Source organism: Gordionus sp. m RMFG-2023, chromosome 2, assembly GCF_954871325.1.
Source record: "Gordionus sp. m RMFG-2023 chromosome 2, tfGorSpeb1-WG-v2, whole genome shotgun sequence".
Lineage (NCBI taxonomy): Eukaryota > Metazoa > Nematomorpha > Gordioida > Chordodea > Parachordodidae > Gordionus > Gordionus sp. m RMFG-2023.
Window position 1 is genome coordinate 28815682 of NC_088776.1, and position 26184 is coordinate 28841865.

At 28.3% G+C, this 26184-nt stretch overlaps 1 protein-coding gene across 3 annotated transcripts in view; it reads left to right on the forward strand.

The window, feature by feature from the left end:
* The window catches only part of LOC135923167 (GPI transamidase component PIG-T-like), a 92107-nt gene that overhangs the window by 54454 nt on the left and 11469 nt on the right, over positions 1 to 26184 (forward strand). Inside the window, exons 4-8 of one of the 3 annotated variants that reach the window (XM_065457767.1) lie at positions 9171 to 9360; positions 9400 to 9506; positions 17470 to 17596; positions 17639 to 17818; positions 18022 to 18295. In XM_065457767.1, the coding sequence (XP_065313839.1) occupies positions 9171 to 9360; positions 9400 to 9506; positions 17470 to 17596; positions 17639 to 17818; positions 18022 to 18062 (645 nt within the window). In that variant the 3' untranslated portion in view covers positions 18063 to 18295. Of the gene's footprint in view, positions 1 to 9170; positions 9361 to 9399; positions 9507 to 17469; positions 17597 to 17638; positions 17819 to 18021; positions 18296 to 26184 lie in introns of those variants that run through there. The other 2 variants (XM_065457765.1, XM_065457766.1) reach the window with 2 other exon arrangements.

Sequence of the window (26184 nt, forward strand, 5' to 3'; positions counted from 1 at the left end):
ATATTTCTTTCAGGTCATTGTGATATTTCAGTAATAGCATTAATAATCGGCTCTTCTAACTCCATAAAAGTTGTTACGCTTGATGGCGGAGACCCCGGACAAGCTTGCAATTTCTTTCTCCCTGTTGGACAAGGAGTTTCAGAAAAATTATTATACGACTAGAAATATGTAAATGGTAGATAATTATTACGCATGAAAACTTGAAAATAATAGGTAAATATTACTCCAATGAAAACTTGAAATCGAAATTAATTGATAAAATAACTTATTCGATGAATGTCATTTACCAGATGTTTTATCGAGATTAGGAATGGATGAAGTGAATAATAGTAAAGAGGATAATAAAGTTGGGGAAGAGGCATTGATTCTGATATTAACGGGAAGTTTTAAGGGTAGTCTAACTACGTGGAAGGAAATACAAAAATATACTTTAAAGGACAGGAAATTGGATTTGATAAAATTATTTTTAACGGGGAAAAAAACGTGGAATGATAAAAGAAACAAATTTAAAATTATAGAGACGGATTGATGATTGTTTAATGAGAGGAAATAGAGTAGTTGTACCCAGAAAATTAAGAGAAAAAGTTTTAAGTATGCTACATGCGGGTCATCAAGGAATAGCGAAAATGAAACAATGGGGAAGAGAATATGTATGGTGGCTGACCGGGCCGGCAAAACTTTTTTAAAAAATTTCGGACAGGGCCGGGCTTGAAAAATTAGGCCTGATGTAGATCACTAATACTTATGCAAGAATTCTGAGAGTTACCCTGATTGATTTGATAAATTACTGCCATATCAATCCTTCAAATTTTTTGACACCTTTCTATACGCCTAAGAAAATTTTAGACCAAAACATTAAAAAATTATATTCGATTCACAAATTGACGTTCGTCTTTATTCAAGTGTTATTATTAAAAAAAAAATTTTTTAAAATTATATCAAAATCAAAATGTTTTTACAATTATTATGGAAAGTTATTTAACTATATAAGAATGTTTCACATTACGGAAATGTGTTACATACTATAAAAATTTACAAGTAATCAGAAAATTTTTGAATTATATAAAAAATTAACCACAGAATTTCCCACATGTAATTAATAAATCAATTACATATTTTATATATTTTCATAATCCTTAGCATATTACAATTTTTTATAAAGATGGTTAACCAAATTAATTACGGAATTCAAATTTGCTAATTGAGCATTAAATAATGAAACAGGATGTTTGGTTTTACTATAGTTTTTGTTTTGGCACGTCGCCATTATTTGTTTATTTTTGTTTTTTTCGCTAATAACTTTTTATTCTTAAATTCGGCTACAAAAGTGATTGAAGCACTAACCTCTACTAACGAAGCTCTAAAGAATGATATAAGTTTCATCGTTAGTGCTTCCAAAAGTTCGGCCAACTTCTTGCCTAAATCGTGACGTCATAATTTTTATTTAGCTAATAACTTTTTACCATATGGCGGTTAGCCAAATAATAAAATATATTTAAATACATTAATTAAGCACTAAATAATGATGAAAACTGGATGTTTAGTACTACTCTAGTTTTTGTTTTGGCACGTCGCCAATATTTGTTTATATTTGTTTTTTTCGCCAATAACTTTTTATTCTTAAATTCGGCTACAAAAGTGATTAAAACACTAACCTCTACTAACTAAGCACTAAAGAATAATATAAGTTTCATCGTTAGTGCTTCCAAAAGTTCGGCCAACTTCACGCCTAAATCGTGACGTCATAGTTTTTATTTTGCTAATAACCTTTTTTCCATATGGCGGTTAACCAAATTTTAGTATTCTATTTAATATAACACAATAAGATCTAAATTATATAAATTAATTGAAAAATAGCAAAATGATAACATATATATAAAAGATTATATTACAAAATTTAATATAGAAGGTGGCTGAAAAAATTTTTGAAACTATGGTTGGGTGGGTTAAGAAATTTAAACAAGGGTGGGCGGGTTAAGAAAATTTAAAATTTCAAAAACAAAATAAAGAAAAATCATAATTAATTAAATGATTAATAATAATATTTCTTTTTTTTTGCCGGGGTGGCCTAATTGGTTAGATGTATGCTTGGAAACAGAAGTACGAACAAAGACGCAGGTTCAATCCTGGTAAGGAGCAAACCTTCAAGTTTTTCTTTGATGACTGATGTGTAAAGACATATGGTATGATGAATTTCGGAGCTTAGAGATGACACCCCGATCACCGACAGGCCTGGACAGCCGGGTGCTAAGGATTCCAATAAATAAAATGAAGGAAGCAAATGGAAATATGAATATGAAAGCTAGGGCGTTCCGTCCAAGCGACGCGCATGGTGTAGACCTCCATCCTGTGAAAAAAAAGTAAAGGTCAAAGCAAAGAAGACAAGATTAGCAAGTTTGAATATTGGGACGCTTAAAGGTAAGACGAGAGAATTGGCATCAATGTTGATCAAGAGAAAAGTTGATATAGCGTGCATACAAGAGACGAAATGGAAGGGACAGAAAACTTTGATGATTGGAGAGGGGTATAAATTGTACTATAATGGAATTGTTAGCAATAGGAACGGTGTCGGTACATCCTTAGTCAAGATCTAACCTCCTCAGTAGTAGAAGTCAACAGGATCTCTGATAGATAATGAAGATAAAACTCTGCATTGGTCAATCAATACTACACATCCTTTCAGTATATGCTCCTCAAACGGGTTGTAAGGAAGAACAGAAAGATTACTTTAGAGCTATACTTGATGAAGCTGTAATGGAAATCCCTAAGGATGACCTAGTCATAATTGGTGGTGACTTAAATGCGCATGTGAGGAAAACAAGAGATAGCTACAAAAGGCATCATGGTGGTTTTGGATATGGAGAAAGAAATGATGAAGGAGAGCATGTACCGAAATTTGCGCAAGCCTTCGACCTTGCCTTAACCAACACCTACTAGAGAAAAAAGACAGTCATTTAATAACATATGAAAGTGGTGCAAGGAAAACACAGATAGATTACATGCTAATCTCTCGCAGAAGATTAAAAGATGTAATAGACTGCAAAGTCATCCCAGGAGAAGATATCGCAGCGCAACACAAGCTACTAGTCATGGATTTACACATCTCAAATAAATCCACTCAAAACAAGATAAAACTGGAACCATGAATCAAATGGGGCAAATTAAAAACAATGACAGTTGCCTTTGCAATCAATGCAAACATTGAAACAATAGATTTCTCACAAGTCAGTAAAAAAATGTGGACCGACCTTTCATCCAGATTAATACTGCCAAATCGACATTAGGCTTGACAAGGGGAGGTAACAAATCATACAAAGAACTATGGTGGTGGAATGAAGAGGTACAAACCACTATACAGGAGAAAAAAGCCCTTTATAAAATATGGTACAAATCCAAAAAGATGACAAGACTAATTACAAAAAATCCAAGAGAATAGCTATAAAGGCGGTGGCTAGAGCCAAATCTATGGCATACGATGACATGTACGAAGATCTACATACCAAAGAAGGGCAAAATAAAATATACAGATTAGCCAAACAGCGAGAAAAGAACTCTAGAGATATTAACGGAGCTCCGAAAGTAATCAAAAATAAAGATGGGAAATTGATAATAAAGGAAAAAGAAATAATGAATAGATGGAAAGAATATTTTCAGGAGCTTCTCAACTTTAATCCCCACATACTACATATAGATGAATACACCCCATGTCAAAACCTTGTACAACCAATAACAGAACAAGAAATAATCATATGCCTCAAGCATATGAAAAACAACAAAGCTAGGAGTCCAGAAGATATTCCAAAAGAAAGCCCTAAAGCACTAGGAGATGATGGAATACATCTCCTCACAAATCTGTACAATAAAATACTTGGAAATGAAGAGGTTCCCCAAAAATGGAGGCAGAGCTATCTAGTTCCTATCTTCAAAAATAAAGGGGATCCACACAATTGTCAAAATTACAGGGGCATAAAACTAATGTCACTTTGTCTAAAACTATACGAAAAAATAATAAAAAAAGATTAAGAGATATAATCGAAATAGGAGAGACTCAGTTTGGCTTTTTGCCTGGAAGATCAACAACCGATGCTATCCACGCAATTAGGCAAATGTGTGAAAAATACAGGGAGAAGAACAAAAAGCTACACATGGTCTTTCTCGATCTATAAAAGGCCTTCGATAGAATCCCAAGTAAACTTATCTGGTGGGCGCTACGCCACAAAAAGGTTCCCGAAAAATATATAAGAATAATACAGCATATGTATATCGTCCATACAACAATGGTCCGTAGCACAACAGGTACTTCAGCAGGCTTCACAATAGCCGAAGGAGTTCTTCAAGGGTCGATTCTCAACTCACTTCTCTTCATTACAGTAATAGATGTATTAGCACAGTCTATACCTCAAACAGTCCCTTGGAATATGATATTTGCAAATGATATTGTGATACTTGCCGAATCTAAGGATGAAATGAAAGTAAGATTAGTGAGTTGGATAAATATCCTAGAAACGCATGGATTAAAAGTTAATAGAGAAAAGACGGAGTATATGGCGATAGGAAAAAATGAAACAGAAAGTATTCATATAAATGAATGGCAGATATCGGCAATTGAAAGCTGCAAATATTTGGGTTCCACTATACAAACAAACGGCACAATAAAAAAAGAGATAAAGAGTAAGATTAATCAAGGGTGGTTAAAGTGGAGATCTTTATTTGGAGTGCTATTTGACAAAAGAATCCCACACAAATTAAAGGGAAAAATTTACAGTTCCATAGTACAACCAACTATTCTATATAGTTCGGAAACATGGCCAACCAAAGAATCAGACGAGAGAAGTCTACAAACTATGGAGATGAGAATGCTGAGGATGATTGCTGGGGTAACAAGATAGGATAAAGTGTGTAGTACAAGAATACTAAGTAGTTTAAAGGTAGTGCCCATTAAGACTGAGTTAATGGTAAACAGACTTAGGTGGTATGGGCACACAATGAGAAGGCCTATGAACTACATAGGAAATAAAGTTGAGAGTTTGGAAGTGATGGGCAAACGTAAAAGAGGAAGACCAAAACTTCAATGGGGCCATAAAGTTAGAGCCAATATAAAGAAGTATAAATTAGATAAAAGATCGTATGAATAACATAAAGTGGAGCGAGATGTTGAAGGAGCTTACCACCAGAAAAGTTGAAAGCTAAAGAGAAAAAAAATAATATAATATTTCTTTTTTAAAGTACCAATCTTTTTTTAAGTGAAGAACACTTTACTAGTTTTTTGACTCGTTAGCTAATTGTTCCCACCATATATAATGCCTCGTAATGTTCATTGATGTAATACCCGGATGTCCCGTATGCAATATATATAAAATCTTTTTTGAAGTAAGTACGAAATGATTAATCTGCCATTCCAAAATAAAATACCGTCATCATTTTTATATTTCATCTATTCTTGTTCTAAAAGCTTGTAATTCTGGTCCCTGATTTTGTATATTTGTACCATTTATTAATCTTTTTTTTGGCTTTCGTTCCCTAGTTGGATATCGGGGTTGAATTCCTTCTTGACTTGGTTCCATTGTTTCTACTGTCTTATCATCTACTAGCTTTATATTTTCATTTGTTTTTTTTAAATTCGGTTTCAACTGGTTCTTCCCTTGTTTGTTTATGGTCGGCATGTTTTAACGATTTTTTCTTTTTCTTCTACCTCTTTCCAGGGTTGTGATGGCGGATTTTCCTGGTATACGGCAACAATAGGTATATCTGCATTGTTTTGACATCCACTACAGCTGTTTACTAGTTTTTCGACCCACCATATATAATGCCTAGTAATGGATTTCATTGATGTAATACCCGAATGTTTCGTATGCAATATATGTAAAACTCCTTTATGAATTTAGTACGGAATGATTAATCTGCCATACCAAGATAAAACCGTCATCATTTTCTATTTCATCTATTCTTTTTCTAAAAGCTTATAATTCTGGTGCTTGATTTTTTATATTTATACCATTTATTAATATTTTTACTTTTCCTAAAATTGGATCTTTTGCGGTTTCCTCTCTAAGTTTTTTTCTTGATAGAGTTAATTCTGTTTTTAATATAAACGCGAGGTCCGGTTAATAAAACTGTATTGTTCTGTTACTATTCCGAATAGCATGAAAACGATTACAAAAATAGCCCTGTATTTTATTTTGGAGTGACAGATTAATCATTCCATACTCATTTCAATAAAGAGTTTTACATATATTGCATACGGGACATCGGGATCTCACTTGAGGAAGAGGGTATATTTCAAACGGATATCCTACTTTGGTGGAAACGACAAGAGATTTGCCAAAGCTATCAAGATTAGCAAAAAAAATATTGGCAATTCCTGCAACTAGTGCTTCTCCTGAACGAGGATTTAGCATTGCTTGAAGGTTTTTAGAACAAAGAAGAACGTGTTTGAATCCAGTAAATGTCGATTCATTATTATTTTTGCATTATAATTACATATAATATCAATTTTAATTTATATTTTTTTATAAATATTCTATTTGATCAAATAAATTGTCAATAATCTAAATTGATTATTTTTTTTATTAAATTAATTTCCTAAATTATAAACTTTTTATAGAAGTGTAATGCTGAAATATTTTTATTAGATGCTTAAAAAATTGAAAGAATGACCATAATTCAATTTTATAAGCGGGCTTGGGTTAAAATTTTTTATAAATAATGGGCGGGCGGGTAAAATTTTTTAGACAAATGGGCGGGCTGGGCGGGCGGGTTAAATTTTTTAAAATATTGGCCAATGCAGACCTCTAATATATATTATTAAAAATGCGTTTTTTATACCCCAATATTATAATTATTTTTATAATTTGCGCCTTCTATAATTGATTTTTTATTTCAAAATTATAAAAACTAAATAAGATATAAATTCTTATTTATTCATTTAACATTTTTATTTATATAATTTAAATATATTGTTATTAAACATATTTAATGAGCTTCATCGTTTCAAACACCCTTTATAATTGATTTTTTTTATTCCTAAAATTATAAAAAACTAAATAAAATATCTTATTTTCTTACCCCTAATGGTCAGCGTTGCAGATGTGCAACGGTTCAGATTTCCTATTTAGGATGAGTTTTTTCTTAGTAGATTAAAATAAATAAAATTTGAAAAAATCAAGAATTTTCATCGGCTGGAAAAAGTGTGACCATTAACGGGTTAAACAATGCCAGAGTATGATCATTGGATGTAGTGCGCAAAGGCTCTTTGCTACACCAAATTTCTTGCCGGTATGACCCTGGCGCCATCGTTAACAAAAAAAATTCAATTTTTGCAAAAAATTTTCAGAAAACAGCGTTTAAGAGGATTCAGTAAGATATAAATGATCTCCTCTACATCTTTCGATTCCAGTTCAATTAGGTCTGGAAATTTAAAAATAGGATCATAAGAGGACACCAATGCCTATTTTATATAAATAACCAAGGCCGGTTTATTTGGCAATATAAGAGATTCATCTAACAGGAAAATATTTTTCGATTGTAAATTGTATTATTTACAATTTTTATTTGCATTTCCTTGGCCATAAATTATTAACAAAGCAGAATATTTAGAATGCAAATCTAAATCGTTCTGCTTTTGTAAATCTATTAACTATTCAAAATCCACAATTGGACCATTTGATTTTGCAAGATAGTATTCAGCATTCAATCTTGGTTTGTTTATCAATGTACATAACCATTTTTAATGTATGCTCTGGTTTTAAAAATAATTTAATACATTTTTATTTAAACACTTACACGGCTAATTGGATATATTTTTTAAAGAACCAATTAAAATAGTGAAGGGATCGTTTTTGAATTAAAAATATATATACTACCATTTTTTTTATAAAATATTTTATTATGTTTATATCATGATAAAAAATATTAATAATATATACCTATAAAAAATCAAATTTTTAGAAGGGGCACGCCATTCCCTTTACTTTTTTAAAAAAATTTCTGGCGGGAACTCGCTATTTTTTGAAACTAGGTCAGGGCAGGCTATTTTTTTTAAAAATCGGTGAGGGGAGTGCGTGCCCCAATCCCCGATACACCTCTGATTATAGGTAATAATTTTTAGATTTTAATAAAACTTTCTTAAAATTATCATTTAAGGCACCCCCGCTTATCTAGATAGGTTTTTATAATGAAATAGACTCGAACATATTATGAATTTATATCTAACATTATTATTGTTAATATAAAAATAAAATAAAATGTATCGAAATATAGATATTTCGAAAATAGTATCGAAATATAGATATTTCGAAAATAGTATCGAGATGCCGATATTTTTTATAAGCAAACTAGATACAGATATCACATTTTGTATATAAATACAACAACTCTGCAATGTACCGAATGTCTTAAATGGCTACATTTTTGCTATGATAGGAATGTTCCTTTTTATGTGCTGTGAAGATTAATTTTTTTAAAAAAATTTATAGTAATGTATTAATTATAACAATAAAAGTTTTAGTTTTTGGGGGCTCAATTTGATATTTTCCATCTTACCCTGAAGGGCTTTCTATCTTACACAAGATCTTTGGTAAATAATAAAAGCACGACATTTACTTAAACCTTAACAGGACACACACTATAATAAGATAGGAAGCTCTGGTTTATTTTATTTTATAGCCCAATGATGAGGCTATCCAATGATATAATTAGTATGAGGCTATCCAATGATATAATTAGTTTTTTCCTTTAAAATAAAATTAAAATTTTATCGTAAAAGTACAATACACCTGCCATATAACCCGGGTTCTTCTAGTTCAATATATTATCTTAAAATTAATGTATTCCAAATATGTAATATCCTGGAAAACTATAACCAATGACATTAATACTAATTTACACGAAAATTAATTTATTAAGAGTATACTTACATGCATTGTATTCAGCTTTAGCAGGCCCCGCACTATTGGATAATTTTTTATTAAATTTTTTGTCCTACTAATCCAACAATTTTATTTAAAAATAATTCCAAATTTTTTTAAACCAGTTCGAACTAATTTATTAGTAATATAAGTAGATAATACAAACGGTGCTAAAAAGTGGTATTGGTGCGGACATTCTTACTCTTTTTACTAAGCTTCAAACATGATTAATATAATATATTTAAATTTGCAATACACTTTAAGGGTCTGATTTATCTTGTGAACGAGATAGTTTGGTTCTCTAAGCATTATATAGCTCTACGTATAGACTTAACTTCTAAAATAAATCAATTGTATGATGCAACTATTTATCAAATATCTTTCAACTCTACTCTTAATTCATTAACCACAGGAATGGATGTTCCTTCTTCTTTATGTATGAAATACAAATCAGGTATAATATCTTTAATTGAATATAATTTTAATTTTTTAGATATCAAACATTTGTTCTTACATTTATTTGGAAAATTCTATACTAATGATAATTTTTGTTCCATACCATACAATGCGTCCATGTTACACTTTCTTAATATTGATAAGGTTTTATATAATTTTTTTTATTAATATCGAAACATTCATTTAAAACCCTGATTAGGGGAACTCCTTTAATTTTTTTGTTTAAAATTTAGGATTGAACTTAAACTTGTTTATTATAATGATAATATATAAGAAGGTATTTCCTAATTTATATCTTACAATATCACCTTATTTGGATAGCATAGTTTTGTTATAAGCAGCGTCTACATGACAGAAATTTTTTTGGAAGCAAACCCCCCTCACCCTGCCAATCTTCCCCTGCCTCTCTAAAAAAATTAACGACCTTGGACTCTATATTCATATTAATAAAAATATCACTCACAAACTCATAATAAAATTCTAATTAAAACTCTTTTGGGCCTCGTGATCCAGACTAGGAATAACAAATAAACATTGGTTATAATCAACTGGTTGTTACTAACCGTATTATAAAATTAAAACTGTAAAAGAAGTCAAAGTCTACAAGTCGAAAGGTAAAAATAATATTGAAAATAAAAATCAAAAGAAAATTATTAATGAGAAAAATGATTGATTTATTGCTTTCATAATAATAGAAGAGGAAAGATTTTCGCGAGTACGAAAAAAAAATTGACAATTTAATTCAGAGTTCCACATGTCAAATGAGCAAAAAAATCAAGATTTTCGGCCGACCCCTTTCAATTTTGATAAAAAGTTGTAGACTGGTTATATATGTTTCCATTAGATTATAAACAAAATTTTAGCGCATTAGCAACTATATTAGCGGAGATAATCGGGGTTAAAGGTCCAAAAAACGCCTTTTTTTCCTTTTTACTGATGTTAAATAATTAGTTTTTAATTTAAAACTAATTATGATCAAATATTGAATTTAATATCAATAGCTAAGTTAATAATTGATAATTATGGCGAAAACATCAAAAATAATTTTTTTTAAAATATGGGTCATCTTATGGTCAGTTGAAAACTTGAAATTAATATTTCGAAATGTATATGATCTCCGATTTTTAATTTTTTTAAGAAATATTATCCGTTTACTATTTTTTTAATAATTTCTTTAACAATTAGCATGGCTGGATATTTATTTAAAAAAATATTGCGATTTTTATACTTTAAAAAAAATAGATGGCGCTATATATAATAGTTTTAATATGTTAAAATTTATTTTTTTTATTGATTAAAAATATTTTAATGTATAATATATCATAAAATTCGATTATATAACTTTGTAAACCTTATTCCCCTGAGATATTCGCAGGATAAAAAATTTTAATAATTTTTTTAATATTTCAATGTAAATTAAAATAATTAAAAAATCGGACTAGCACACGAACAAAAAAGCAGGATTAAAGGGGTGCAGGAAAATTATTAAGGGAAAAATCGAAAATCACATTAATTACCAGGCCTACCCCCAACCCCCTATCCACCCTTTCCCCAGACTAAGTCATACCCATTAAGACCAAGAATGTTATGAAATTGTCATTATCTTACATTATTAAAATAACCAGAGATAAAGAAAATTTCAAAGATTTTGAAAAATTTTTTAAGCAATAAAAATAACAAAATTATAGTTCTGATGAAATAAGCCGACTCATGCCTGGAATAAAAGATTGTGTATCTGTTAAATGCGAGAAAGAATTAGCAAAGATTTATATTAAATAATCTTAAAGAAATATTCAAGATGTTTAAGGAAGAATACCCAAGTATATCAATCTAAATTTGCCGAACTTAGACCAAAAAACTGAATTTTAGTTGGATGGCACACACACTGTTTGTGTCTGCGCCATTCATCAGAATGTGAAATTAATGACAAATGTAATAGCTGAAATTACAGCAGGAGAAGATTACTGTATAAATTCTTATAACAATCTTTTGGCGCAAATTATTTATAATCCATCTCAGCCAAAATGTTATTTAACAAATTGTGATCAATGCCCTGGTATAGAATCTCTTATGGGCCAATTATACGAATTGTTTCAGAGAAATCGTATAGAATATGTCACGTTTAAACAATGGATCACGGTGGATAGAGCAAATCTTGAAACTATTATAAAGTCCATTGATGGTTTCATCGAATATCTATTATAAAAAGTTCAAATTTTACTGCGTCACTCGTTTATAGCTAAACACAAAGTTTATTTTTGAAGAATTCCAAAGAAAATTTAAAAGATGAGGAATTTTTAACAATTCTAGATTATTCTGAAAATTATTCCTTCATTTTACAAGATGAAGTTCAGGGATTTAATTGGAACAATGTGCAGGCCACTACATCCATTTGTAGCATATTATAAATCTGGAGAAGAATTAAAAAATATAAATTTTGTTATTTTGTCCGAATCATTAAGCCATAATACTAGTGCAGTCCACCTTTATCAAAAAAAATTCATTAAATTCTTAACAGCCAAATTTAATTCTAAACCAGAAAAAAAAATATATTTTTCGGAAAAGCCGCGTCTCAATACAAGAATCGCAAAAATTTTCCCTTCATAAATACGATTTTAATATTCCTGCCGAATGGCATTTCTTTGTCACTGCTCACGGCAAAAATGCATGTGACGGTATCGGAGGAACTGTCAAAAGATTAGTTGCCAGAGCTAGTCTTCAAAGGCCAAATAAAAATCAAATCCTAACCCCATTAGAATTTATAATTATGCTAAAGAAAATATTAATATTCAATTTGAATATGTATCCAATCAAGAATATATCGAAGAGGAATTAGCCCTTCGTAAAAGATTTAATTCTGCACTGCCCATACATGGGACCCAAAAAATTCACGGGATTATTCCCATTGATCAAAATAAACTAAAAACCAAAATATATTCTAATTCCAAAAAATATAATATAAAACAAGTTCCGTTTTTAAATGAGAAAATTATATTTTAAAATATTAATGAATATATAACATGTGTATATGATGATAAATGGTGGTTAGCAGAATTGTTAAAGTATCTAGATATAAAAATGTAGTATCTGTATCTAGATAGATTTTTTAGAAAGGTATCTGTATCTAGATATTTTTTTAGAGGTATCTGTATCTGTTTTTAGATACTTTTTAAGATACATTTTATATACCTCTTTTTTAATTATAAATAAAAATATTTGACTGTAAAATTTATTTTATTTCATATGAGCTTATGAAATAAATAAATAAATATATATATATATATTATAAATTAATATTTATTAATACTATAATAAAGAATTATATATACATAAAATATTAAAACTATATATAAATATTCATTAATTTAAATATTATGTGCGAGTTTATCAATAAACCATACAAATTTTAATATTACAATATGAAAATGGTTAAATTAAAAATATTATAATTCTAGGTTTATTGTGACCTTATTTGAAGATGATAATAGTATAGCAACCATGCTCCACCCTTTTTTTAAACTTGATTGGACATGGTTGCAAATGGAAGAAAAGCTTAATAAAAGAAAACAATTGATGCAAAGATTAGCTGGTGAATTATCAAAGTCATCAACTGACTGCAAGCAAATAACCTGTCAAAAAAAACAAATAATTTAATTTCAGATTTTTTAAGTACCCTACAGCATATATAATTTCTAATAATGATTTAAATTTTGATAATCAACAAATTTTAAATAATTTTTTCAAAAATGAATGTAGAGATTTTAGCATTTTTAAAGAATACCCTGATATAAAATTGTTATTTATTAAATATAACACTACAATTCCTTCAAGCGCCCCTGTGGAAAGACTATTTAGTGTTGCTAAAAATGTCTTTAAAGATAAACGAGGATACCTAAATGATCAAAATTTTGAAAATATTTTATTACTGAAATCTAATAATTATTTATAATTATTTAATCATATATTTTCATATATTATATTAAAATCATTATTTTAGTTATATTCTGATAAATGTTATATCGCGTCAATAAATTTTTTAGCTCATTTGAATTTTCACAATATAATATTAATTTAGGTTTATGCAAACCTATAAGAGCATAATAAAAAATGTATCTGTATACAGATACATTTAAAAATTGTATCTGTATCTTGAAAACTTTTTAGACGATGTATCTGTATCTAGATATTTTTTGAGACTATGTATCTATAACTGTATCTAGATCCATTTAAAAAGTATCTTTTAACAACTCTGGTGGTTAGGATATATAATCGATAAAAGTTATACAAATGAAGAAGTAAAAATCCGATTTTACACCCTTGTGGACCTTCAGCCTCATTTAAATTCCTCTGAAAGATAATATTTTAGTGTTGCCTAAATCTCATATTCTCTCGCTGGTCAATCCTTCTACTCCCACCAGTCGAACATATATATTATCTCCTGAAGAATCTTACAAGCTAGCCAGGCTTTGTATTCCTTTAGATGAAGTAAGATTTAATTAATTTATAAACTATCTTAATTAGGCAAAATTTGTGAAGATTTTAAAAATTTATGATCTGAATTACAAATAATATATATAATGCACATTGTAATCGATTTAGTATGATATATATTAAAATATTTTTAATCAATAAAAAAAATGAATTTTAACATATTAAAACTATTATATAAAGCGCCATCTATTTTTTTTAAAGTATAAAAATCGCAATATTTTTTTAAATAAATATCTAGCCATGCTAATTGTTAAAGAAATTATTAAAAAAATAGTAAACGGATAATATTTCTTAAAAAAATTAAAAATCGGAGATCATATACATTTCGAAATATTAATTTCAAGTTTTCAACTGACCATAAGATGACCCATATTTTAAAAAAAATTATTTTTGATGTTTTCGCCATAATTATCAATTATTAACTTAGCTATTGATATTAAATTCAATATTTGATCATTAAAAACTAATTACATCAGTAAAAAGGAAAAAAAGGCGTTTTTTGGACCTTTAACCCCGAATATCTCCGCTAATATAGTTTCTAATGCGCTAAAATTTTGTTTATAATCTAATGGGAACATATATAACCAGCCTACGAATTTTTATCGAAATCGAAAGGGGTCGGCCGAAAAGTGATTGATTTGACATGGAATGGTATAATAAAATTTGAAAGTATTTTTAAGATGCTAGCTTTTTCCCATTTTTAGATTCGCTGAGGTTAATGTATATAATAAAATAAATTATCTTTAAGATGTTAGCATGTTTCCCCTGAATGTATTTACAATAAAAATTAATTTTCGAACCGAAAATGAAAAAAAAAAATATATTTAAGATGTTAGCCTTTTTTCCCTGAATGTATTTACGATAAACATATAAATTTTCGAACCTAAAACCTTTTTTAGATTCGCAATTTAATTTGAATATTTTAAAATCTTAGCCTTTTTGCCGTGAAAATATTAGCGACAAAAAAATAAATTGTTGAACGGATGACAGAAATAAACATCTTAGCTAGTTTATATTCGTCGTTTAATTTTTATTCCAATACTATAAATAACTTTATATTTACAAAAAAAATTTTGAAAAAAATTAAATTATTTAAAAGAAAAAAACTTTCATTTTTTAAAAATTTTATTCATATAAAATTATAACAAAATTAAATCTAATTAAAAATTAATTTAATAAAACCGCTTATTATCCTAGTATAAAAATATAATTTTTTAAAAAAAGAGGCCTGACGGTATCTCTCTGTTGACCTCATGGAAACGGGGGCTATTTCTGGTTGACTAAAGGATATACTTGTTTAGATCTATTAGCCCTATCCAACCAAACTCCAAACTCGAGCAAAAAGAACAGTTTAATATTTTCAAATATTCGGAAATATCAGAAGATCACTTCCTTATACCAATAACCTTAACTTCCTTTGTTAACTTTGCATTATCCTTCTTCGAGGATTTAGGATCTCACTTCCGCAAGCATACTGGCGATTTTCGAGAAGGCTTATTCCTCAGATAGAGACAGGCTATATCTTAAGACAAATTATCAAATTAAAATGACAGTTTTCTCTCCACAGATCTTCACTAGACTTAGGGTGCATTCACATTAGAGAGCGACAGCGACACGACAAAATACAAATATGTGTAATTACCAATGACTATTCATAGTGAGTTTTTGCGACGCGACACGACATTCCCGCCACATTTGTCGCATTAAACATAGAAATCAAATTACAAAACATTTTATTACTTTCAAAGCGACTTAACTACAATATGGTAGAAATAGAAAATTTGCAAGTGAATTTTTGAAATGTTATTAAAATAATAATGTTATATATATATATATTTTATAATATAAATAAATATTATGTTATATATGGAAATTAATTTCAAGTGAAAACAATATTAAAACAGGTAATTAAAGAGTATTTTAATTTGAAATATTTTTCATTTGCAGTAGATGGTCAAATCGGCATGAAAAAATCTAAGAGATTGTTATATGAGGGAGCATAGGTTTTTCTAATTCCAACCATATAACTAGAGAAACAATATACAAACTTGAAAAATATAAATTGTTTTATTTAATATTGATGAAAAAAAATATTGCTAGAACAATGTTTAAGCAGATGAGTGGAAATGAAAATTTAAGATGGTAAATATACTAATTTTTGAGATTTTATTATTACATAGCTGTTGAAATCCCACGCATAGAGACTAGTCAAAGTGAATCCATAATTTTAAGGAATGATTGTAATTATATTTTATATGAATAATATATATATTTAGCATCACCATCAACGAGTATAGGATCATATGTATCTTGCAAAAAATTAAAAAGAAGGATATAGATCAAGGAAAAAAATAAAAGAAAGAAAATTATCAACAAACACTTGGATCAATGTTATGCTTGAGAAAACCCTTGCAAAAAAATCAGAGAGGGGAAAGAAGAAACTAATTAAAATGATTTTTGATATATTATTTAAATATGAAAGTTTTATAAAAAATATTATATTGCATTGTTATTATTCATTGAAGGACCTTTATATTATTTTAATCAAAATAAAATAATCATTTTGTTTAAGATATTGAGTATCATTGGGGTGGAGATTTATGTTTTCTTTATCAATCACCAAGTTGTCACAGTGGACAAGTTTTTATAATTCATTCACTATTGGTAACATTAACTTACCTTTATAAGGTTTCATAATATAATATTTGATCCATCTGATTCACTGCCATAACTGCCTATAACAATTACTATAAATCTACCTTTACTATCTACTAATGCTTGTAATATTATGGAGAAATATTGTTTATAATTGTAATATATGCTCCCAGATTTTGAAGGATTTTTAATCTCAATGTACTTGCCATCAATGGCTCCAACACAATGGAAAGTTTCAAGACTTCTCAAATTGATCAGCAATTATTTTGAAATCATTTAAATTAGGTGGTTTCAAATGGATATATCGCAACTACTATGAATGCTATATTGCTTACGACACATCAGCTGCTCTATAGTTTAATGTCATGTCGCAGTCACTCTCTGTGAATGCACCCTTACTCTTCCTTCCTTATTCCTAACATTTAGCTATATTTTACCTTTATATTATTTAATTTGTGAATTTTTTATCTCGTATATAAATTTAGTGTTGGATATATAAAGATAGACATATATTCTATTACTTCACAAATAAAATTTAATATATCATAATTTCTATTATTATGAAATCAATAAATCAATCATTTTTATTTTCAATGTTATTTTTTAGCCTTTTGTATTGTAGCCTTTCCATTTATAGACCTTCCTGAATTCTCTAAAAAAATATATATAAATTAATCTTGAATTTTTTTTATTAACTTTTTATCTATAATCTACAAATAGTGCTTATTATACTTTACCATACCTTTCTTGGATGCCTACCCCGTACCCTTTTCAAAATAATTGGAAGCATATTGCTCCTTCCTACCCCCCCCCCCCCCCTATTATATTGACACTGCTTATAAGATCTCGAAATAAATTTATATTAATTGGAATATTTTTTATTTGTTTCTATTGCTCCTACCTATTCTTTTTTCCAAGCCAAACCATCCTAAATTACATTTATTTATGTGATTTATTACAGAATCAAAGTGAAAGTTCAATTAATATTGCTGATTTACTCAATATATCTGAAAATGGGAAATTAATTTTTTCTAAATCATCACAATATTTATATGAAAATATGTACAACAGTCATAAATATCTTACAGGTATCATATTATGAAAAATATATATTAACATAAATTAACTAGGGTATAGCCGACACATGGCCACTCTAAATGTAATAATATCCAAATTCACATTTAACCAAGATTTGACGAATCTCATAACAATGAGTTATTTGCAAATAATTCCTTTTTTCCTCAAAATTTATGTCTCTACTTTGAAAATTCGTGCCAAACTGTCAAATGGTACTATTCATGACTGTAAAGGTAATTTATAGGTTTATACGAGAAAAGGGTTTAATCAGATAAATTTAACAATTGCACTATGCTCCCAATTCTCATATCAATATTTATTATATAATAAGCACATCCAGTAAAATAGAATTTTATATTATTATTATAAACACCAAAATTTTTTACCGGAAATATCATAATGATTTTATCTCTTAAATTTAAACTTTCATTTTTAGTTACCAACACCCTGAGAATTTTAGAGGACAAATCTTTCTAATTAATCAAAAACCTCTGAAAGAAATAACTACACCGGAGATCTTAGCGAGGGGTTTTATATACGATATAGGTTCTCCTTATAAATCTGTCTATACAACTTACTAATCATACACCCCTTCCTTAGATAACAATAAACCTTTAAATATTTATTAAGTTTTTTTATAGCCTTTTTAATCACCTTTTTTTAGCCAATTTTTTAGAAATTTATTTTTACTCATCCTTTTTACAAATTAATTTTTATTCATCCTTTTAAGAAATTATTTTTTTATACTATATGTTTTTTTATTGTTTCTGTCATAGTTTTATACGACTTATATATATATATATATGTATTTTACAAACCTTTTTAAATTGAAACAATAATCCTACAACTAATGAAAACCCTATTTATTGATTTAAAAGTGGTTTTCTATATTTACCCAGGTAAGCTAGTTTCCCCTCTGATCCCTCTAACTCCACTTTTTGTGGTCCAGGACATCTTTATTTTTAATATTTATTAAGCTCATGCCATCCATTATCACTTTCATCCATGTCATCTTTGGTCTTTCTCGATGCCTTATTGCCATTATTTCCATCGAGATGCATCTCTAACCAATCATCCTTCATCTTTCGTTCAAGGTGCACAAACCATAGTCTATTTCTTCTCATTACTATTCCAAACTCTTCTTTTCCAATCCTTTCTAGCAAATATTTCTTGTTTTCCACTCTGAGATATCCCACACATCCATCTAGCCGTTCTCATCCCCGTTCTTCCTATTTATCTTCGACTTTTATTCCTCATGTTTCGCCGCCGTAACAGGTTCCACACAGCTTACAGACTTTTTCCTATAATTTCAGAGATGGTTTTTACATTGCTCATGTTCGCCGCTGTAACAGGTTCCACACAGCTTACAAACCTTTCCCTATAATTTCAGAGATAGTCTTCATTTGTTGCAATAGATTACATCTTAGAACTTCTTCCAAGCATATCAGAACTTTCAATAACAACAATAAATCTTTATCTGCTTTCAGCATGTCACCCAAACAAAACTAATTTCCCCACTTTTTTCAAAGCAACTCCTTTGTTGATATCCATCCCACCCTTATCTACATTATCGTATACAGGTTCACGCATGTTATATAGATAAAAGTCGTGCTTACTATCATCAGCCTTATTTATCAATTTCTGGGAGCTGGTGCATTGGATTTAATTTCTAGGAACATCTTTTTCACAATCACAACATTGCCAAATGCCTGTTTCTTCCTTAATTCCTGATCCTTTATCTCCAATCATCTTAGTCTTTCATTCATTCGCTTTTAAACCTTTTGATAGCCATGATCGGATCGGATTAGCTTATCCTTTGACTTTGTTTCACTTATTGCCAAGAATACAACATTATCATATAAAGGTTCCCATGGAAGTTCCCCTACATCTTATTTTCTCAAAATCTATTAAGTAATCTCGTGTGAAAACTTGTCAAATGTCTTCTCTATGCAAAAGCATAATAAAGTTCTTTTTTCTTACCTTGATACTTTTCTTGTATTTGTCATATCACCAAAATCGCATCCATAGTTCCTTTTCCAAATGAAAAATGTATATTCAATTATATTATATTCAGATTAAGATGTTTTTGATAATGTTTACCACCATTCCTTCCCTTTTCTTACCAAATGCAGTCCTTCATCTTATATTATTAAATAACTCTTTAATTATATTTCTCAACTTAATTACCAAAAAGTTATAATCTACCTTCTGCATAATGCACTATTACAAACAAATTATTTGTTGTGATTGTTTTTATTTAATGCTTTGTTACCAATTATTGAAAATCAAATTTTAAATCATAGTAATTTCCCAACCAGTTATATACAACTTAATTATAATCTTAAACCTACAAAAGGATGCCCACAATTTTTTTAAACATTTCACCTTCCTTGGTTTTAATAGACACAAATAAATTTTTTAAAAGACCAGAGAAGACATAAATTTATCATCCAATAAATAATATCATGTCGAAGTATATACACAAAAGGGACAATTATATTTATAACTAAATTGTTGGGGATACTGTATGAAATTTGTCCCATATGCAATATAACCAAGGTCAGGAAGTTTCAAATTCATGGACTTCCATCCTCTAGATGCTGAGGTAGGACTACCAATCATAACACCTATATACTCCATTCAGCCTATTAAATCTAGTAAGCCCTCCTTCCTCAATTGTTGCTACTGACACATCTCCAACTCAACAAACCTAACCTACAATCATGGGCCAATGAATTTTTATCATTACCCAACTATCCCACCATATCCCGTATACTTCGGGGAGCACGTATCGCGGAATCCTTACAAATTAATCCATTTAACTGTAAATAATTCTGGATATCATTCAAATTGGAAAAATCTACTAAACTTTACCAATTTAACACTTAAAATACCTAACATCAAAAATATCTTGATACCTATTATCCAAATATATTAAAATCTTAATAGCCCTTTTCAATCAAGATATCATATCAGCCTCCACACACCACACTTACTAATCTACTTCACTACCTATTGCCCGTAGCGCCAAAATAGCTTCAAATAAAATAAATAGCCTCTATTACAAAAACAGCCCATATGTGACTAAGAATTTATTTATTTAAAACAATAATAATGCTCCCTAAATTACAAGAAAATCACTCAATCTCCTCAAATGTGAGATTCTTTCTAAATCCTACATCCATTCATTTAGGCACCACATACCATTTAAATCAAGGGTTTCCTCGAAAATATATTGAACATAAAATTTTCCGATTCATCCTGGCTTCAGACCACCCTCCCCAGCAAGCAGGAAATATTTGTATCCTATCCCCGCTACAACCTTCTCTTTCAGCCTTTATCTCTTCTCGTCTAACTGCTCAACATCCACTCCCATAGATCCTGACCTATCCCAGGCTTTTACCTTTTGGGACAGCCAGCCTGCTGTCCACCCTCTCTCGTTCTGCCTCCAGTATTCTTAAAAGACTGGGATGCTCCTCTGATCGCCCGTACCGTTAAATACCTCATTTCGAACAGGCCCTTTGATGAAAATCCTAATAATATAATATTAAATGCAAACTTAGGCTATGAATCATTGGAAGCCATTCTTAATTCCAATCTAGGTCTCCTCATGACTGGCAAACAGCTACATATATCCATAGCCCTTTACCTTGGCTGTAAAGCTGTAGTACCTTCCATTTGCATCGATTGAGACTTGCCCATCGAATCGAAAGCCCACCTTGCACTTTAAGTTCTCCTGCGACGACATCCAACAACAACATTCTCCTAGATGCACTCAAAAAAGTTAATATCCCATCTACCTTTGAACCAACGGGCTTTTTAAATGAAAACGTCATTCGCCCCGGTATATCCTCCATTCCCTGGACTAACGATCTTCGCTAACTTGGGATTATACTTATATCGATTTTGCAGCAAAGTCCATCCTCTCAATATCAGCTATCGAAGAGGCAGAAATCCTCAAAAAAAACAAATATGCTGGTCTCACCAACATAGTGTTCATGCCATTTGTTACCAATTCCTTAGGCATGATCTTAAGTTAGGCCCTCAATTTCATTAAAACCATAGGGGAAAAATCCAAAGAAGCTTTACTCTTCTCTAGGGTGATATGTACCTTTTTTAATAATTTTTTGTTTTTCTTTATAAAATATATATAGTTTTTAATATATTCTTATTTTTATTTTTTTAATTTAATATTGATCGTATTTGTATTTAATTTTTTAACATATTTTTAAAGTTTTTTTATGATGAATAAAATTTATTTATTTAAAAATAAGTGTTATTAACTTTTTTATTTTAAAATTTATATATATTTTTAAGATGTTATATCAACATGTGTAGTTCTTTTTGGATTTCTCATATTTTAAATTAGATTTAATATATTTAATGTATACAATTGCACCGCGAGTAATGAATATTTGCAGCAGTAGTATCCAACAAATAAAATAATTGAAACGGTCGGGAACATCTACTACAAATTCAAAAATAACACCGTTCTTACGTTTTGTCTCTTTTACCAATTTATGCACGAAAAATTATGTATGTAAAGATTTGATTATGATTTAATAATTTATTTTGGGTCGCCAATTTTGAAATTTTGACTATTTATATAGGAAAATATTTTAATACCACCTAAGCAAATTTAATGAAGCTCCTTCGTATTAAAGTTGTTGTAGGAGTTAGAGATCTGCAAATGACAAAATTATCAAGCTCGGCGGAAAATTTTTACCAGCCCAGTTTCAATTTTTCACTATGGTTGCCCGGCCCTGTTTTAAATTTTTTTTAAATGCAAGTTTAATTAAATTTACTCCATTTAGATGAGGACAATTTAAAGTATACATCATTCATAAAGTGTATGTATTAAATGAAAACTATGGTATACACATTTTTTTTTCTAAAAATTTATCATAATATCTAAATAGTGCTTTCATCTTAAAAACCAGACTTTTAAAACTTAAAAAATGTAGTTGTCAAATTTTTTTATTTTATTATATTTTTTACCTTATATCTTGAATAAATAATTTTTATTTAAAATTTATTTTAAGATTATTTATAATCGAAAAATAGGAAAATTTCAATAATTAGAATATAAATCAAATTTTTTGTTTTAACAGTTGTTAAAGTAGCGCACACCAAGTAGTGCCCTATCTTTTTTGGTAACTATATTTAACTAATAGCTATTAAAAAATAGCGACTGAGTTAACGCGTTACTTTTTATAAATATAACTTTAAACACGAAAATTAAAATATAATTTTATTTGAAATTTTATTTTCGAAATTTATATATCCAATTCAACTAATATAAATTACTAAAATTGTCGAAGCAAATGTATATCGAGGTGATAAGTTAGTGTGAGACAGATCTTGGAAGCAGGGGCGTCGCTAGCCTTTACAATCTCAGGGGGCTCAGCTAAAAAAAATTTTGGGGGCCCGCTTTTTCCCGGCCTTCGGCTTGGTTTAATATTAATAATACATTTTTAAAATATGCTAACTCTAGACAATTCTTCTGAATTTCATATTTTGTCATTAATAATGTTTTGCACACAAAATTAACTAGCATAAAAAATAATAAAAAAATACAAGACATTTCTAAAAATAATATTTTTTAATACAAAATCTATTTATTAATGTATAAAATATTTTCGATTGCTGATTATAAAAAAATTTTGCGTAAAAAATTACAAGTGATAAAAAGGTTAATTAATTCATACATATGCCTCAATTGATAATGGTTTTTAAAAACCACATAATATAATATAATTCTTAGCAACTTTGGGAAAGGGTCATGATGCCATTCTATACAATGTTTTATTGAATGGACTAATAAGGAGAAATTTAAAGGTCTACCCAAATCCACCAAATCAACAATTCTTGAAGAAGAAAATATAAACGACCACCAAATCATAAAATTATATGGTGGCTAGAGCTTCCTCTTAGATGACATGTTGGAAGCTAAATAAGTAATCGCGAAAATTTTTGTGAGATAATAAATTTCTAAAAGATTATATTCCAGTAGACCATTATTGCTTATCTAAAATATGCAATCATATGCTCTCAGCAGCTATAGTAATAATCTTAAATTAAATAATCACACAAATAATAGATGCTGGTTAATTTGCAGTCTAGCCATGACATTCACGATGGTAACCCATATCAGAATTTATTATGTTAGATAAATTGATAAAACAAAAAGTAAAAATCTTTAGAAGAAATTATGCAAATATATTGAAGTTTTGAGTTATTTACACAGCGATGTTATATTTGAAATGAAACATTTTGTAACTATAAAATTAGAACCAGAGTGATATGATGAAAGTAATTAAGATTTTATATATTATTGTCGCACCGCCTCTAGTTGGTATATTATATCTTAAAATAATAATAGATTGTAATAATATCAAAAATATATTCGTATTAAAAATTTAACTCAAAACTGTTTTTGAAAGTAGAAAAAAAAGTTCTTTCCTAAAAACACGTAAAAAAGAGAAGAAAAATTATTACATCCATTTTGGGATGAATATTAAGAAGTTTTAATAAAATATTCAATAAATAGATGGCGTTAAATAATTGAATGCAAATTGTTACTTATATTTATTATCAAAAGCATTTATTATTAAAATTTTAAAATTATTAACTGTAATATATTATATAACTGTCAAATATGTCTGTAAAAGTGGCATTTTACCTAATATTTTATAAATAATTATATATTAAAAATGATTATAAACTATTTATCTACTTACTTTTTATAAATAAATATCTTATACTCGTTTGGATTTGGACCTTGAAAATAATTTTAGTAAGAGACATGATAATTAATTTTAAAAATAAAAATGTAGTTGACTAATGATTTTGAACTCGGCTAATTACAATATTAAATTTGTTAATTTTCAATTAATAAATGATTATATTTATTTAATTAAGGTTATATAATATTTTAAATAATAAACGTCAATTAAGCTCCAACTGTTAATACTAAATGAATATTCAGTGAGTGATATTGATATATTTTTAACACAGAATTTGATTGCAAACTGACAGAGAGAACATATAATTTATATATATAATCTAATCTAATAATTAAAATAGTATTAATTTAATAAAAATTTAGATAGTTTTATTAATTTTTAAATAATAAAATTAAATCTATATATTATCAATAGAATTATAAAAGAAATCGTTCAGGGGGCAATTAAATAATTTATTTTTAGTTCACGGGAATATTAAGGAGCAATTTTAATAAAAAATTTTGCTTTAGGGGGCTATTCAAATTTTTCAGGGGGCTCGAGCCCCTGCGCGCTCCCTCCTAGCGACGCTACTGCTTGGAAGCCTATTAAATATATTTTTTAATTCACTAAATATGCAAATGAGAATTTTTTAAATAATTTTTCATATTTAAAATATTTTTTAAATATAATTAAATACCCCATTACCCTTAATTGCTAATAATAAGCGATTATTTGGTAAGGTTAAACTTATACTTAAGGATCGTCGATCTAGGGGTTATAATATTGATATGATTTTTTTTATTAAAATGTAATGCAATAAAAATAATTATTTCATTATTTATATAGTCTTTTTATATGAATTCTTTATATTTAATAAACTTTTAAATATTTATAATTTTTATATACACAAATATAATTGCTAATTGGGTTTGACAGAATAAAGTTGCTGTAGCGCGCTCCTGTAAAAACGTTTAACAACACTGATGGCTGACATGTCAAACCTAACTTTTTTTAAAAAATCATAAAATAATTAAACAATTTATAAATCTTTTTCAATTGGCATATAATAAACTAATACAATTATACAAAATACGCTTCCTAAAATATAAATTTTTTAATCCATTTAGTATTTATTGTTATTACTTTTGTATAGTTGAAACGGGAACTATCTTGTACAAATTTATCCTTTGATTGGTTTAGTTTCAATTTTTCCCTAAATTGTCCATTTTTGGTGGTATTCAGAATAATGGCTTATATTTTTTTATCTATAAAGTTTTAAAAGTTTGCTAATCGTATTTTTTGATATTTTGGACTTGGCCTTAATAAAAAAAATTAATATTAATTGTAATTGATAAAGATTTGTGAATGGTCTGTGATTTAAAAAAAAGAAGATTTATATGGATAAAAATTTTGAAAAAAATTATGTAATTGAAATTTTTTTTATGTGTAATACAAATTAAGGAGTATTATTTTTTAATACTTCAAACATCTTTTACACACTACTTAATAATCTTTGTTTTTATTGTTTTAGTAAAAATAACACATGCACCTCTGTATCAAAATTTAGAATTATAACCTCTCTTTTAAATTTATAGGAACTAGAACCATAAAATATCCAGAAACTGACTAGAAAAGCTCAACAAATTTAATTTATATAGTGTATATTTAAAAACTAGACACAGAAATCACTTTTAAAATTTGTAGGAATAGGAACCATTCTTTTAGAAAATATTTAGAACAGGAGCTAGACGTCTTTTTATCCTTTCAAACTGCCTATTTATTATATGTCATCACAACATTTATAAATATTTTAAAATTTAATATCAAAATGCTAATTATAAAAAGATTTTTAAATCGAATTTATTAAATCAGGG